This window comes from Lepisosteus platostomus, chromosome 14 (assembly GCF_059453375.1).
Source record: "Lepisosteus platostomus isolate fLepPlt1 chromosome 14, fLepPlt1.hap1, whole genome shotgun sequence".
Taxonomy (NCBI): domain Eukaryota; kingdom Metazoa; phylum Chordata; class Actinopteri; order Semionotiformes; family Lepisosteidae; genus Lepisosteus; species Lepisosteus platostomus.
In genome coordinates, this window is record NC_142624.1 from 19,429,188 (window position 1) to 19,445,092 (window position 15,905).

A 15,905-nucleotide genomic window follows, 5' to 3' on the forward strand; every position below is an offset into this window, starting at 1 on the left:
CCGTCCCTCTAAACTTTCAGCTCAGACAAGGAGAAGACTGATCAGAGATGCAGCCAAGAGGCCCATGATCACTCTGGATGAACTGCAGAGAACTACAGCTGAGGTGGGAGAGTCTGTCCATAGGACAAAAATCAGTCTTACACTGCACAAATCTGGCCTTTATGGAAGAGTGGCAAGAAGAAAGCCATTTCTCAAAGATATCCATAAAAAGTCTCGTCTAAAGTTTGCCACAAGCCACCTGGGAGACACCCCAAACATGTGGAAGAAGGTGCTCTGGTCAGATGAAACCAAAATCGAACTTTTTGGCCACAATGCAAAACGATGTTTGGCGTAAAAGCAACACAGCTCATCACCCTCAACACACCATCCCCACTGTCAAACATGGTGGTGGCAGCATCATGGTTTGGGCCTGCTTTTCTTCAGCAGGGACAGGGAAGATGGTTAAAATTGAGGGGAAGATGGATGCAGCCAAATACAGGACCATTCTGGATGAAAACCTGTTGGAGTCTGCAAAAGACCTGAAACTGGGACGGAGATTTATCTTCCAACAAGACAATGATCCCAAACATACAGCAAAATCTACAAAGGAATGGTTCACAAATAAACGTATCCAGGTGTTTGAATGGCCAAGTCAAAGTCCAGACCTGAATCCAATCGAGAATCTGTGGAAAGAGCTGAAAACTGCTGTTCACAAACGCTCTCTATCCAACCTCACTGAGCTCGAGCTGTTTTGCAAGGAAGAATGGGCAAGAATTTCAGTCTCTCGATGTGCAAAACTGATAGAGACATACCCCAAGCGACTTGCAGCTGTAATCGCAGCAAAAGGTGGCTCTACAAAGTATTAACGCAAGGGGGCCGAATAATTTTGCACGCCCCACTTTTCATTTTTTTATTAGTTAAAAAAGTTTCAAAAATCCAAAAGATTTCGTTCCACTTCACAATTGTGTCCCACTTGTTGGTGATTCTTCACATAAAATAAAAAATTTATATCTTTATGTTTGAAGCCTGAAATGTGGCAAAAGGTTGAAAAGTTCAAGGGGGCCGAATACTTTCGCAAGGCACTGTATATCCTAATCTAACCATTGTCCTTTAAACTTCCTATAATCTGAAACTTTGCTCAACAAATATTATTGCTTCCAACTGCAAGGAAGCTAAAAACAACAGATTCACAAATACTTATTTCTCCACTGATCTACAGGAATGGAGAGAAGTAATGTTACTTCTTGTTGAATTACTCATTAGAACATTTAAATGAGGTTCTGGTACAGTATATCGATCTCTTTTTTTAAATACCCCAAATCATGCTGGATCTGTATAGTTTAACACCACAGGTTGTAGATTTGAAAATATACTATAGTGTAATTGTTTTAAGGACATCTAATCAATATATATATATTTAATTTCATTTCCATGAATTATTGCATCATTTCACTAAGATTTGTTATCTTAACACCATCAAAACAATTGACCGTTGGTGGGTAATTCTTCATATTAACTTTGACTTTCTGAACTGTAAGTTATAAGATGTTCTAAGAATTTGATAAATTATAATATAGTATATGTATAATATATGCTCACACCCGAAGAAGGCATTTCTTTCTTCTCTTTCCAGCATGGAATAAACCAATTACTTGTTCCATAATATAGTATGTATTCCTTGATTTCTTTTGCAGGTTCATTGTTCTGACAAACCATCAAATAAATTGAACTTTTAAAATTACTACACAACTGTATTACAATAATTTTATTTTCTAAAAGAAGAAATAAGACAGTTTACTTTAAAAGGCTTCTTAGAAACGTGGATATTTGTGGATATTCAGAATTAAACCCTGCAGCTCAATGGAAGGGATTCTGCTTCAAATTAGATAAAAATCTTCCTTTTTGTCTGGCAAAATGAAAACAGGAACATCTCTTCTTAAGTGCTGCAGAGCATAAACCTACACATACAAGTAAACTGCTATAAGCAAAGGCAGGACTGATCTTTATTTTTGAACCCTCCCAATCTGAAATAGTCAATTGTTAATCAATTTAGCTTTTTACAATCCTCATACCTCCAGGGTGGGAAAGAAGACACTGCATATTTTCACACAATGTCTTGTGCATTACAAGTTCCACAGTTAGAATTAAGTACAAGACACCAGCTACACTAAAGGAGCACAGGTGTATGATAAGTCCAATACATCACTGTTGCATTGATTTACCTCAGCAAGATACACAGTGCTCCCTCTCATTGGACCTCCATTTATAGCGAATAACAGCTACTCTATAACGCTACAGCTTTGTGATCCAGCAATGTCTGGACTTGTGTTGTGCTCCAAACCAACAATAACAGAGTTTCAAAGAGTAAAATGGTTATCAGAAGAAGGTACTGTAGTCCAACCTACCACCACTAAAAATGCAGTAATAACTACAAAGAACAGAAAGCTAAAATGAACTGAGAACATATTAAAGTACTGGTAATCTACAGCACGACAATTTTAAAAAATCTGTTCCTGTTACAGCATATTTTTAAACAAAACGCAAACAAACAGATTTGGTCTCTTCCTGGATCATATATCAGAATTGTAGCATTGCTAGCAGAAAATAGAGCATTTACATGATCTAAACAAAATGTTCCAGTCATTCAGCTTCCTTACTATGTGCATTATGGCAATGGGAAAGCAAGCTGAAAGCCAAAGTAAAAAAAAAGCAAACAACACAGTCTGGCTTTCCGAGTGCTCTTCAGAACAGAACGTACTTAAATGAAAAGGTGTTCAACCACCTTGTATCAGAAATGTGTAAGGACGGAACAAACGGGGAAAAACCTCAGAAAAACTAAAGAACGGCTTAACTGAAAACTGAAAACAAAAATAACCCCCTTTTAAGTCTTACACCATTATTATGGAATAATTAATGTTAACGCTAAAAGTGTTACAAATAGAATACTAGACACAGAGGCTATTACATTACAAGGTAGCTGTGATATGATTGGAAAGACACAGGCCTGTTTAACAGAAACTGTTGGTGATTAATTAAATGTCAAATAGGTGCATATATGTGCAAATCTAGCACCACTGTACACTGTACAAAAATAAGATGCAAGCACAGGAAATAATGGCAGAAGCAATTTGTAATCCATACTGGTAAAACTCTTAAATACGAAATGAAGATTTTAACAATAAAATGTTGTTATACACCACGAATTACAGGTGTTTATATGAACCACCAAATAGGATTAGGAATGCCTGTATATAACAAATCAGGATTTAAATTTACCCTACACAGACTGACATTTATGCTGGGAGTTCTGAAGTGGGCATTGTGACGACAGAACTGGTTAATCCTTGTTTTTTGCACTGTCTGTTACAGTACCCACAAGCAGAGGTACTGGTATTGGTCTAGTTTTCTCAATGAGGACACAGTATGTGGAAAAAGGTGAGAGAACAGCTTGGGAAGCCACAACGCAGTATGTTCTGAAGGATGAAAATCTGCAAAGGTAGAGAGATGTGTATTTTATGCAAGTACAGGCTAGGAAAAAAATGAGACATTTTCCAGCCAGAAAAATTGAGTGGAGTCTGACAAGAGTATCAGTAGGTAATAGGTGTTATACATCAAAACGTAATGCAAACTAAATTCCTCTCAATGTTTAAGACCTCAAAGCTCAGAAAGCATAGCCTAGCAGATTCATAAGTCACTGAAGAAAAGCTACAGAAGAAAGCGCTTCTTAAAACATGTAAAAGGCATTAAGACACAAAGTTATGTAGAGTGCAGTAAGCAACAAGCAGTAGTAAAAAGGGACATCAGAAAAGATAGAAAAGAATATTGTAAATTTTGAGAAGTCTCAACATAAAAGAGTTACAGTACGTTAAGTATTACAGGCCCTCAGAATTAACCATTCAGCTGGAGCTGATAGTTAATTGCAGCCTGTTAAGCAAAAATTATAGATTTCTTTGGATAGGTTAAAATAGCAATGGATACTAATAAAGCCTTCAATATCATATATTTAGCTTTCCAGAAAGAACTTGATAAAGGTCCATATCAAAGATTAATTTCAGATTGAAAACTGCAAAACCCTAAGGCGATACATGTGCTCAAGGTGATATGTAAGACTTATGTACCATAAACTGCGAGACAGAAACCTGGTTAAGAAATTTAATATGGATCAGGGCAGTATTACATGCAAATAGCAACAACATATACCTATAAATTTGGTGAAACTGAGCTTTAACTATTTTAATTTAGGTGATTTTGTGGACACCTCATTATCCAATATGACAAAATATAAAGCCAAAAGTGTAGAATTCAAATTAATTGAACTTCTGTGAATATTATCCAAGCATTAGTTAGACCTCATTCAGAATAATGGGTACTATTCTGTTTGTAGGACTTCAAGACGAACATAGCTGCAATGGAATAAGTTCAAAGAAGGGCAACAAGGTTAATTCCTTGCATTAAAGGGGTGTTCTATACTGACATATTGAAAGACCTGAATCAGAATTTAAATTTGAATAAAGGAGCCTGCAAAGGGACGCTATTCAAGCATGCATAATCCTCAAAGCATCTTAGCTCAATGGACTACTTCAAGATCAAGGCAGAAACATGAACAAGGAGGCACAAGTAGAAAGTAAAGGCAAGTATCTCTAAGACAGAGAATACTTCTCCACATAAAGGGCTGCTGGAGTCTTAAACAGGCTACCCAACCATACTGTTGAAGATGATACCTTGGCTTCATTCAGGAAAGGGCTAGATGAGATCATCTGACCAATCACCGACTAACAACCGAAACCGATGAACTGAATGACCTCTTCTTGTTTGTAGCCTTTACGTTTTCTACATATGCAGCTTTCTTTCAGACTGGTTGGTACATTTGGCAAACCTAATCTCTTTAAGTGTGCATCAAAATAATGCCTTTCTATGTCAAACCATGAAACTTTCTTTCATCATTATAATTCAACAATAATAAAACAATTCTTTATTCTTACATAGCTCTTTTCAAGACACTCCACTCACAAGTGCTTTACAGGTAATGGGGACTTCCTTACAATGTAGTTACATCACTACCAATATGAAGCACCCACCTGGATGATGCAACAGCAGCCAAAGTGCACACAGTATGCCCACTACACATCAGCTATTAGTGGGGAGGAGAACAGAGTAAAAAAATCTAATTCATAAATGGAGATTATTAGAGGGCCATGATTAGGCGGTAACAGCAAGGGGGCAATTTGGCCAGAACACCAGGGTAACACCCCTACTCTTCTTGAGAAATGTCCTGGGATTTTTGAGGAGCCAGAACCTCAGTTTTACATCTCATCCAAAGGATGGTGCCATTTTTACAGTATAGTCTTCCCATCACTATTCAGGGGCATTAGGACCCACACAGATTGCAGAATGAGCGCCCCCCTACTGACCCCACTAACACCTCTTCCAGCAGCAACCTTAGTTTTTCCCAGGAGCTCTTTCATCCAGGTACTGACCAGGCTCACATATGCTGATGTTCAGTGGGTTGCTAGTTGTAAGTTGCAGGGTGATATAGCTGCTTAATATCATTTTATACAACTCAGAAATACTGGTTTGCTTATAAATAACAGAAAATGACCTTGAACCATTTAAATGGTTCTTACTCCTCGCCACACATATGCAAACTGAAAAGATCACAGCAATATTTAATACTTTTATAATTAGCTTTGCTTGTCATTTTGTGATACGATGATTTAGAAAAAATAAGTATATTAATAGTTTCTAACCTGTTTATCCAATGAAAGCTTGGGTACAGACTATATATTTTTCCTTAAACAGTTCAAATACTGCTGTGAACATGGAGGCTAGACTAGGAGATTGTGCTGGCATACAACTGAGAGACGACTGTCTGGTTTGGGTTACTCACTGTCCTAAGGGTTTCCTTAGTTTTTTGTGCAACACTGACCCCTTTGGCATGCTAAGTGTTTTTCACCTTCCAGTATTATCCATGAGCAATGTTTCATGACTCCATCCATCACTTAACTCTGTATTGTTAGCTTTCAACATATTGTGAGCCAAACTGATTAAGAATTAGAGATTCCAAATGTTAAGGTTAGGCTATAAAACATCATTCTTGTTTTATAAAGTTATTTAGGCCATGCACCATTCAATTTGTTTTGAGCATGGCCTGTCATTCTTAGGTATCTCTAAAATGTACAGTGGATATAAAAAGTCTGCACACCCTTATTGAAATTGCAGGTTTTTGTGATATAAAGCCATAAATCAAGATAAATCATGTCAGACATTCTTCCATCTTTATCGTGACCTTGCAACCAACAAAATTCAAGAGAAAAACAAATAGATCATTATTAGGGAACATAATTGAAATTAAACACCCTGGTTGCATAAGTGTGCACACCCTTTTATAATGGGGGCTGTAGCTTTGTTCAGAGTTAACCAATCACATTCAAAATCATGTCCAAAGGTAAGTAGCATACACCTGCCATCAATGAAAGTGGTTCTGATTAACCCCCCAAAAAAATCAGCTGTTCCTGTAGGATTTCCTTGAAACATTCATGGTTGCATCCTACTGGGATAGCCATGGTCCGCAAGGAGCTAACAAAACATCTACAGGATCTTATTGTTGAAAGGTACCGATCAGGAGAGGGGTATAAAAGAACATCAAAGGCATTGGATGTACCTTGGAGCACTGTGAAGACTATCATCAATAAGTGGAGAAAATGTGGCACCACAGAGACATTGACAAGATCACGACAACCCTCCAAAGTTGATGGCAGGACAAGGAGAAAACTTATGAGGGAGGCTACCAAGAGGCCTACAGCAACATTAAAGGAGCTGCAGGAGTTTCTGGCAGGTACTGGTCACTCCTTGCATGTGACAACAATCTCCCATATTCAGCACACGTCTGGGCTATGGGGTAGAGTGGCAAGATGGAAGCCATTTCTCACAAAAAAGAACATCCAAACCTGTCTAAATTTTGCACAAAAAAAAAAAGATTCAATCACCCTAAAACATGTGGGAAAATGTCTTATGTTCTGTTGAAACAAAGGGTGAACTTTTTGGCCCTAATCCTTAAAGATAGCTTTGGTGCAAAGACAACACAGCTCATCATCCAAAGAACACCATACCTACTGTGAAGCATGGTGGTGGAAGCATCATGCTGTGGGGCTGCTTCTCTTCAGCTGGGACAGGGGCTCTAGTCAAGATAGATGGGATAATGACTAGCTCCAAATATCAAGATATTTTGGCACAAAACCTGCTGGCCTCAGTAAGAAACCTGAAGATGAAGAGGAATTTCACCTTCCAACATGATAACGACCCAAAGCACACATCCAAGTCAACCAAGGAATGGCTTCAGAAAAGGAAGATCAAAGTCTTGCAATGACCCAGTCAGAGCCCAGACCTCAATCCCATAGAAAACCTGTGGAATGACCTAAAGAGGGCTGTGTAGAGGAGATCCTCTGGCAATATGAAGGATCTTGAACTTTTTTGCAAGGAAGAGTGGAATAAAATTGCAAAGTCCAGGTGTGCAAAGTTGATAGAGACTTATTCACAAAGACTTACAGTACTGCTGTAGTAAATGCAAAAGATGCTTCCACAAAGTATTAGTTGGGGGGGGGGGGGGTGCACACTTATGCAACCAGGGTGTTGTTTTTAATTTAAACTTTTTTTCCTAATAATTATCTATTTGTTTTTCTCTTGAATTATGTTGGTTGCAAGGTCACATTAAAGATGGAAAAATGTCTGACATGATTTATCTTGATTTCTGGTTTTACATCACAAAAACCTGCAATTTCAATAAAGGTGTGTAGACTTTTTATATCCACTGTACAGGCTATGCTACTTTTGCATGAAAACGCAGAACTGACCAGTGCTACAACTTTTCAATAAGTGATACCATGAAGATATAAAAAAATATCGAAAAAGTTGCAAGCTGTCACAAAAAAGACCAGAAAGTATTTGATTTGAAGCCTTTCAGACAGCCATTTACTTTAGCTCCTAATAATAAAAATGTAGCTGGATACTGTAAAGGGCTTACAAACACAGCTGCAAAAGACTTTACATAAGACTCTAATGACCTCTCTGAGATTATCATCTTTTTGTATATCGTGACTGTATATTTTTTATATTTTACATTAACTCTAGTTTCAAACTGCTGACTTACACTGGAAATAAAGGAGGAACGGACTTCACATACGTGTCCGCAGGACTTATTGAGCTCAAGAATAAGGACAAGCAGACTGGCATCTGCTTCATTTGAATGCTGTTGTCTGAAGAAGCCCAAAGTTTATGAGTTAAATGCATGTTTATGGATTTAAAAGGGGTCCAAAACCAAGAGTTTGGAATGCTAAAACATGAAAAGAACAGAACCTTTAGTCTACAGGGGTAAATATTGCAATATCGGTTTCATTCAAATGTATCGATAAGGTCTCTAATACTACCAAACAATAAATAATGTTAAACCTATACAAGCAACATGAAACATATCACATTAGATGTAAGCAGGTAGTTTTACATTCTAGTCACAATAGTATATCAGTCTAGAGTTTATCCTTTTTTCTGCATAGTTTCTACAGTGGGGACTTGAACCCACAGTTACCAGTCAAACCAGAGACTTACCCACTATGCAATGCTGTAGATACACATAAAATCATTATAGTCAAAAAGCAGTTGCACTTATATAGCAACTGCATATTATACAGCTATGTAATATATAACACTGAATATTCATTTCAAAGGATCTAAAAGAGCTTTAAATAAAGGATGGACCTAAGTGTAGCATCCACCTGAATGACAGACAACAGATATAATGTGCCAGCAGGCCCACTATACAGTAAAAGAGGAAGAGAAATGAGAAACTGATTAACCAGATAACATTAAGAGTGAACATCGGGTAGGTCAGACAGTGCAAACAATTTCAGAGTGAAATTCAGCTAGGACACTAGGGTTAACACTCTTACAGTGTCATGGGATCTTTAATGACCGAGTAGTAAGGAACTCAGTTTAACATCTCATCCAAAGAACAACAGTGTATTAGGGCATTGGTTTGGAAAATATCATCCAAAGTGTAAAATGTAAGATACAGGGCCACTTACAGCAGCAACATGGCTTCATAGAAGGGATTTCATCCCAGTATTGACCAAGCCTAAGCCATATGTAGTTTCTGAGATAAGGAGATCAGACTAAAAACTGACTTACCACCGGGGTCTATAAATTAATGATTTGGCAAGCTAGTCTACTAAACAAAAGACCAGGTAAAGAAGTGAGATTTTTTTTCCCCATCAGTAGAAAAACATATTGTAACGCAACGGGGGCTCAGGCGGGCGCCCTTGCCGCATTAGGTCGGCCCCCCACCGTCGGGGGCTCGAACCCGGGACTCCCGCGTCTCTCTGCAGTGACCTAGCCCCGTGAGCTAAAGAGAGATCTCTCTACAGCCCAGTAGCTGTAGTCCTGCTATCACAGGGAAGGGAGGTAACATCACCTGCTCTGGTACGCCAGTGCCTGTCGGCCGTAAGCATTTCAATATGTAACCTTTAGGTACACTACAATGTGGATTTACCCAGGGTTAACATCCCTACTTTTTGAAAGACTGGCATTGGGTTTTTAATTGCCAAGCAGGACCTCAGTTTTCCATGGAGGTTTTTTAATGGCAGTACTGGCCAGGCATAACCCTGCGTCGCTTCTAAGATAAAACAAAACCATACCGAAGGTAGTAATGCTGCTCTATTCTGAAAATATTGTAAGAGGTACCTGCTCCATATCACACACTTGTAGAATACTTTCAGCAGCATGTTGCAATTGCTTTCAAAACATTTAAACTGAAAAGGGAACTGGCAGCTTGGGTTTGCACAACATTTGGGCAGTTTAAGTACCACTTTCAATGACACTGCAATTAGTATACTTGTATTCTTGCTCTGATGCCTTCACTAAGGAAGATGCCTTTCAGCAGAGGATGTTTTGAGATTAAAGATCCAGTATTCACTGCTTTAGTTGCTGATATATCAATCACGTCAGACTTCTGTAGTACTAAAAAAAAAGCTAGTAAATATACCACAGATGGAGACTAAATTGTCAGATTTATTTTACAAAGATTCAGATTTGTAAAAGATTTAACTTTTTTTGTGCATTATGTTGGTACTCAAAATGTAGTTGGAAAAGACATACTGGGTCACTTTAACACAAATAGCATGAAATTAATGTCACTACATTCCTAAAAGCATGTACATTCAAGTTTTACTGTAATCTTGATAAGCCATCTCAATTATACAATTCTAGAACCAAATTCTCGGGACTGTGAATGCTTCTAGTGCCCAGAAGGAAAACATTTTATCTCAGTATGCTATAAAAATAAGAGCTATTGCCCATTTTGTTTGTTACTTTATTAGTGATCAGAATTCATCAGCTTAAGTAAAGGTATAAGACTTTAACATAGATTTTAGGTTTATTTCTACTTGTTAAGTTTAAAAAAAGTCTCAAACTGTTTCGTATGCATTTAAAGTATTTTCACCATGAACTTAGAACATAAAAGCCTTTATAAACATCCAACTAAAGTAGCAGGAACAAAAATCCACACATCTGTTATACAGAAAACATTGTAGAGACCGAGCCACAGTGTTGCAGTCAGTAAAAAAATGTGGACAAAAAACACTTAAAAGTAAAAACAAATCTCATAAAGTAGTTCAACTACAACAACACACTCTTTAGAGAACAATTAACAGAGGACACAAGCCAAAAAGTGCATATGGGTTCAAGAATCCATGTTACCTCCTTGTAGATCTACCTGCAATTTTAAAATGGCCTTGATGTTTCCTCCTTCTCAGGGAAACTCACACAGCTTCCACCCCCCCTGTTGACAGATGTTACATATCATGGTACACACCCACAAACATTTGGCCTTGATCAGCCACATAGCAGAGGGTGTTTTTTTTTTTGTTATGAGAACTAAATGATTACTACATAACCAATATAAATATATTTACTTTGAAATGCACTCTAAAATGAAACAGGTTGTAAAACACTACTGGCTTTCTTTTAAAAGCCTAGGTAAACAGTATGTTAAATTCATCCATACATTTTCTAACTGCTTTATCCAATTCAGCGTCATGGGGCAGCAGGGGAACCTTCCATGTACTCATACTCACACCAGGGCCAATTTTCCCAATTAACCTACCAGTATGTCTTTAAACTGTGGCAGGAAACTGGAGCACACAGTGGAAAGCTTCACGAGCAAGGGGAGAACATACAAACTCCATGTAAATAGCAATGCAGGTCTAGAATTGGGCCCCAGTGCTCTGACACAGCAATTCTAAGCTTTGCGCCACAGTGACACCATACTATGTTACATCTATAATTTCAAAGATTAACATCCGCCTTCATTGAACCCACAGGTTGAGCCCTATGCTCTAGAAGTCTAGATGTAACCAGTTCCAAGCCAGGATCATGTGACTACCCAAATGGACTGTGACCAGAATTCCTAAGGGGCAGTACACAACTGGCAAAACCATGGTAGCCTGGGCAGCAGTCAGACAGGGTCCACTTGGCTTTAGCAAAATAGCAACTTAAAATGTCTTAAAAGCTGGTAGACGTGAAGTGATGTCAGTAAGAGCCATGCTTGCTCCTTTAATTTGCTGCTGACTCTCCAGAAAGGCACTTAGATGCTTGCAGAGCCACTGAAGCTCTCAGACGCGAGCAAGTCAGAGGAGGTCCTCTACAGGTTTTCATTCTTCCTATGCAATACCACAGTTGTAGCCATGAGTTGAGTATTTCCTACATCTTACTGGCTGGGTATACAACAGGTTTTTGTAGCAACTCAAACATCCAGCAATGTTTACAGTACATTCTGATATAGCACAATTAAGATATATTCTAAATATAACAATAAGGGCAAGTGGGCACTGATACTACATGTGGCAATGTTGTCAATATAAGCCAGTACTAATAGGACTACTAATAGAATTTATCAGCAGGTGTGCCACAGGATGTGAAGTGATCTGTTTTATGGAAAAGCCAGATATAAGAAAAATTAAAAAATGAATAAAATTGTAATATATATTAGTTCTGTGAAGAAACCAAAGTGTTGTGTTGCACATTTGGTGTATACATGAGATAGCGGCCACGTTCTAAGTCTATTCATGTGGAAAGTGCTTGTGATGCAAGTTAACTTTTTCAAGTTTGACGGAAAAAAAAACAATATCTAAGAATAGCTCAGCATGGGTTCTGTGTTTCACCATCATCAATTCCTTCCAGGATAAGGGGACTATGCACTTCAAGTCAAATTCATTTGTGAAATATTAATATTTATGCAAGTGCGCAGTTAAAAGAAAAGGGTTGAGAAACACTGCCCAACAGGTCATCGTCTTCCTTTCAAAACAGGTACAAAAAAAAAGGTTTACTTAGGACCCAAAGTCAAAACCCCAATCGCACTGGGCATTTTGTTGAAGAAATTACACAAACTGCTATACAATGTCTCCCATAATACACATAAGAACAGCATCAACTCCTAGAAATTTCACTTGCTTCAAAAAAGAAAGAACAGTTGGAACTATATATGAATTACATTATTCTTCACATCTAATGACATTTAGTGAACATTAGGTTTGTAATTGGAGTTTTTGGTTATTATTCACCAAAGTGAAAAGTATATCCACCTCATTCACAGGATTCAAAGAAGCTACTGAAATGAGAACTTCATGCACAATACATAGTTTTCAAAGAGGACAGAAATACTACATACTAGTAGAGTCAACAACACAAACAGAAGGACGTTGCTGCACATAGAGTTTGAGACTGAATCTAATGACTAAGCTATGTCTTGGATATGGATTCTGAGGAGTCCTGTGTCATACATGTTGGTGAAGATCTCTAATCAAAAAGTTGCTTAGAACTGGACAAGCAAGGTTGGACAAATCCCCTCTATTCTCCTGAAAGCTTTCTTTTACTCTTACTTTCGACAGCACCACACCAAAAACACTACACAGCACAGCCTAGTTATAATCTTATTGCTCTATTATTAATATAGTAAAAATGTTCTACAAGCACTTAAAACCCTGTAAGAATATTTTCTTAACAGTTTGCAGAGAAACCTAGACGTGTGCTACAACGTGCTATTAGTAACCCTGTAGTATTTTTTAAAATACTACAGTATACTGCAGACCAATAGAGCCCATACCTACAATTACGTAGTGTAGTGCACGCGTTGTTTTTTTTTTTTGCTGCAACGTTCACTGAACTGTTATTATTCTGCTTTATTTACTGTGTATCAACGTCATGAGAGAGCCCAGTTGAATGATTATTGTGGCTTTCCAAGAGTCACTTCTAACAATAACTTTGCAATACGTATTTTAATACTAAAGAACGATATATTTACACATAATCTTCATTGTTTATACTTAGTTAAAGTAAACGTACTTATAGTCAAAATAATAATAATTTAAGTTTTTAATAAAGTATCAAGGCCTCAGAGCAGCTACTCACTGAAAATAACGCTTTTACTGTACTGCTCAAATGGGCCCCGCCCCCTGACTGGAATCTAAATAACTTATCATGCATTAAAAACTTACAAAAAGTTAACTTTTTCTAAATTAAATCGGTTAGAAATGTAGTCTCAACAATTTATTAGTGAAGAAGTTCAATATGAAGCTTCATAAATGAACTTTTAATCACCTGTCTGTGACTGTGCCCACCGCGGCAACAACTCAAGCAAACTTGTCAAGAGACTTGCAAACTTCCTTCATTTCGAGTTCGCAATGCACAGTAAAAGCACAATACGCGAGTTAAAACAGGAGATTTACAATTTGCGTTAACAGATTTCGAACTTTAAGTAAACCCGGCTGTGATTTTCGGAAAAACACCGCCCCGACAGTACAAAAATAAGTTTGACATGTGCGGCGCACAAACAACTCCAGTGCGAGTCTCCATAACATTTTAAGCTTACCTTTTTCTCGTAGAGGAGTATTCACCTCTTCATCTCTGCTAACTTGCGTAATTATAGACGTGGACTGGTGGTCCATTAGATCCGTAATTCCAATATAGCTGCAGTTTAAAAGTTGTTACCGTTTTTCTACCTAATATATATTTATATATTTACAACAAGTTAAAATAACCCCCCCAGTTTTCCGTTATATACATTTAATTTCTGACATAAATATATACAACTAAAAGTTTAAAAGATATAAAAAAGAAAAGAAAAAGTAAAAATACAAAAGGGAGTTTCTTGTTGATAACTTTGTTACAACATGGAGTTCTGTAGCTCTGCTCTTCAATTTCAAGACACAAACATGGAACTTGGCTGTTTCAAGGCCTCCCCTCCCTCTTAAAGTGGCTATGAAAGAGTAGCTGCAAACCGCAGGAAACAAAAGCTTCGCTAGATCGCGCCACTGTATGGGACCGTACAAGAAGAAAACTGGTTTAATAAGATGCATAAGATGATGGGTAGATGGACAGAGGCACAACGCATGGAAAGATAGACAGAGCTATACCATGTACAGATAGATTAATTTCAATAACTTTTAGATTATGATAATAATAGTGGATTGTCTGACATAGATGCAGGAAATCATACTACAAGATATTTTCAAAAAATAACTTAAAACAGGAATGGAAACTATTCTACTAAATTATTAATTTTAATATACCCATTGCATGTTTTTTTTTCATTCAATCATATTACTCCATACACACCACATGATGTAATCAAAGAAGTGCACATTGCAATTGCAGTAGATCTCGGACTTTTTTTATTTATATTACTTGCTTCACAATGAGCCCATCCTTTAAACCATTATTGTTGGGGGACTTTTTCCACTTAAATCGAAGTGAAATTAAAAGATCGTTAATTTTGTCAGATCTGGTGTGCGTACAGTATGTGTGTTTCTGATTTTCCGTAGGGTAGTACACACAGTATCTGTGTCCAGTAGATGTATTGCGGTACACAATGTGTATGAATTGTTTCCTGTACTCCCAACTATTTATTCAGCACCAAAGGAATGCAGCGACCTTTTGAACCGCTTCTATAGACATTGCACTCAAGGTCTAAACTGAGGTCTAAATCTTGTCTGGCAGTATTGCAACTTCAGCAGCCTGGTTTCTCTTGGTTTCATAGTGGAGAGAATCTATACAGAAAGCAAGCACAGTCCGAAGCTGACCGAGACAGGAAATTGCAGACAATGCTGCCATTCAAAGTCAGCTCGGAACCAATGACAGTGACGTGGCGCCCCATTGAAGAAACCGGGCACCTCAGAGCCAAGCACATTCCTGGAGCCACGCTACAATATCAGGGACCGTAACTAATTCGTTTAGCTTCATACATCTCTACCAGACTCTTGCACGTTTATTTAGTTCGTAATGCATGTTAACCGCTGGATCACTCCACTCAAAGAATTGCATAAACACGCCAGCCTAAACAAAAAAAAACACACACTTCTCAAATTCTGGTATAGTCCAAACAAAATTTGAAGTCGGGATGCAGTTTTATTTTCATAACTGACTTCCTTGGCACTTCGATGTTTTATTTTTTCAACTGGCGTTCAACTATCCGTTACCTTTGAGACAGTCATGATGACAAAAGACAGCAATTTTCAACTCTTAAAATAAAATAATTGTATGTGTTTAAAACCAAACTGAAGAAAATAGACTAATCACTGGCTAATTGGTTTCAGTTTTCTTTTTGAGGTATATGTGTAAATTTACTCTCTGATCTTAAAATGTGAAATAGAGTTTGTAATTGACATCAGCTCTATGCCAATTTTTGAAGTTCAGAAAATCATGTTATCCATTGGTTGGCACAGTGCCACAGTGGTTCACATCGCTGTCTTGCAGTGCTGGTGTCCTGGGTTCAATTCCGGACCTGGGATGCTATCTGTGTGGAGTTTGTATGTTCACACAGGTTTCTTCCTACAGTGCAAAGACTGGTAGGATAACTGGCTTCTGGGAAAACTGGCCCTGGT

At 37.7% G+C, this 15,905-nt stretch overlaps 1 protein-coding gene across 1 annotated transcript in view; it reads right to left on the minus strand.

Annotated features, from left to right (window-relative positions):
- ctdsp1 (CTD (carboxy-terminal domain, RNA polymerase II, polypeptide A) small phosphatase 1) overlaps window positions 1-14,244 on the minus strand; it is a 39,899-nt gene extending 25,655 nt beyond the window's left edge. Inside the window, exon 1 of the mRNA XM_088607384.1 lies at window positions 13,895-14,244. Coding sequence (XP_088463510.1) covers window positions 13,895-13,970 — 76 coding nt within the window. The 5' untranslated portion in view covers window positions 13,971-14,244. The remainder of the gene's footprint in view (window positions 1-13,894) is intronic.
- Between the last annotated feature and the right edge of the window lie 1,661 nt (window positions 14,245-15,905).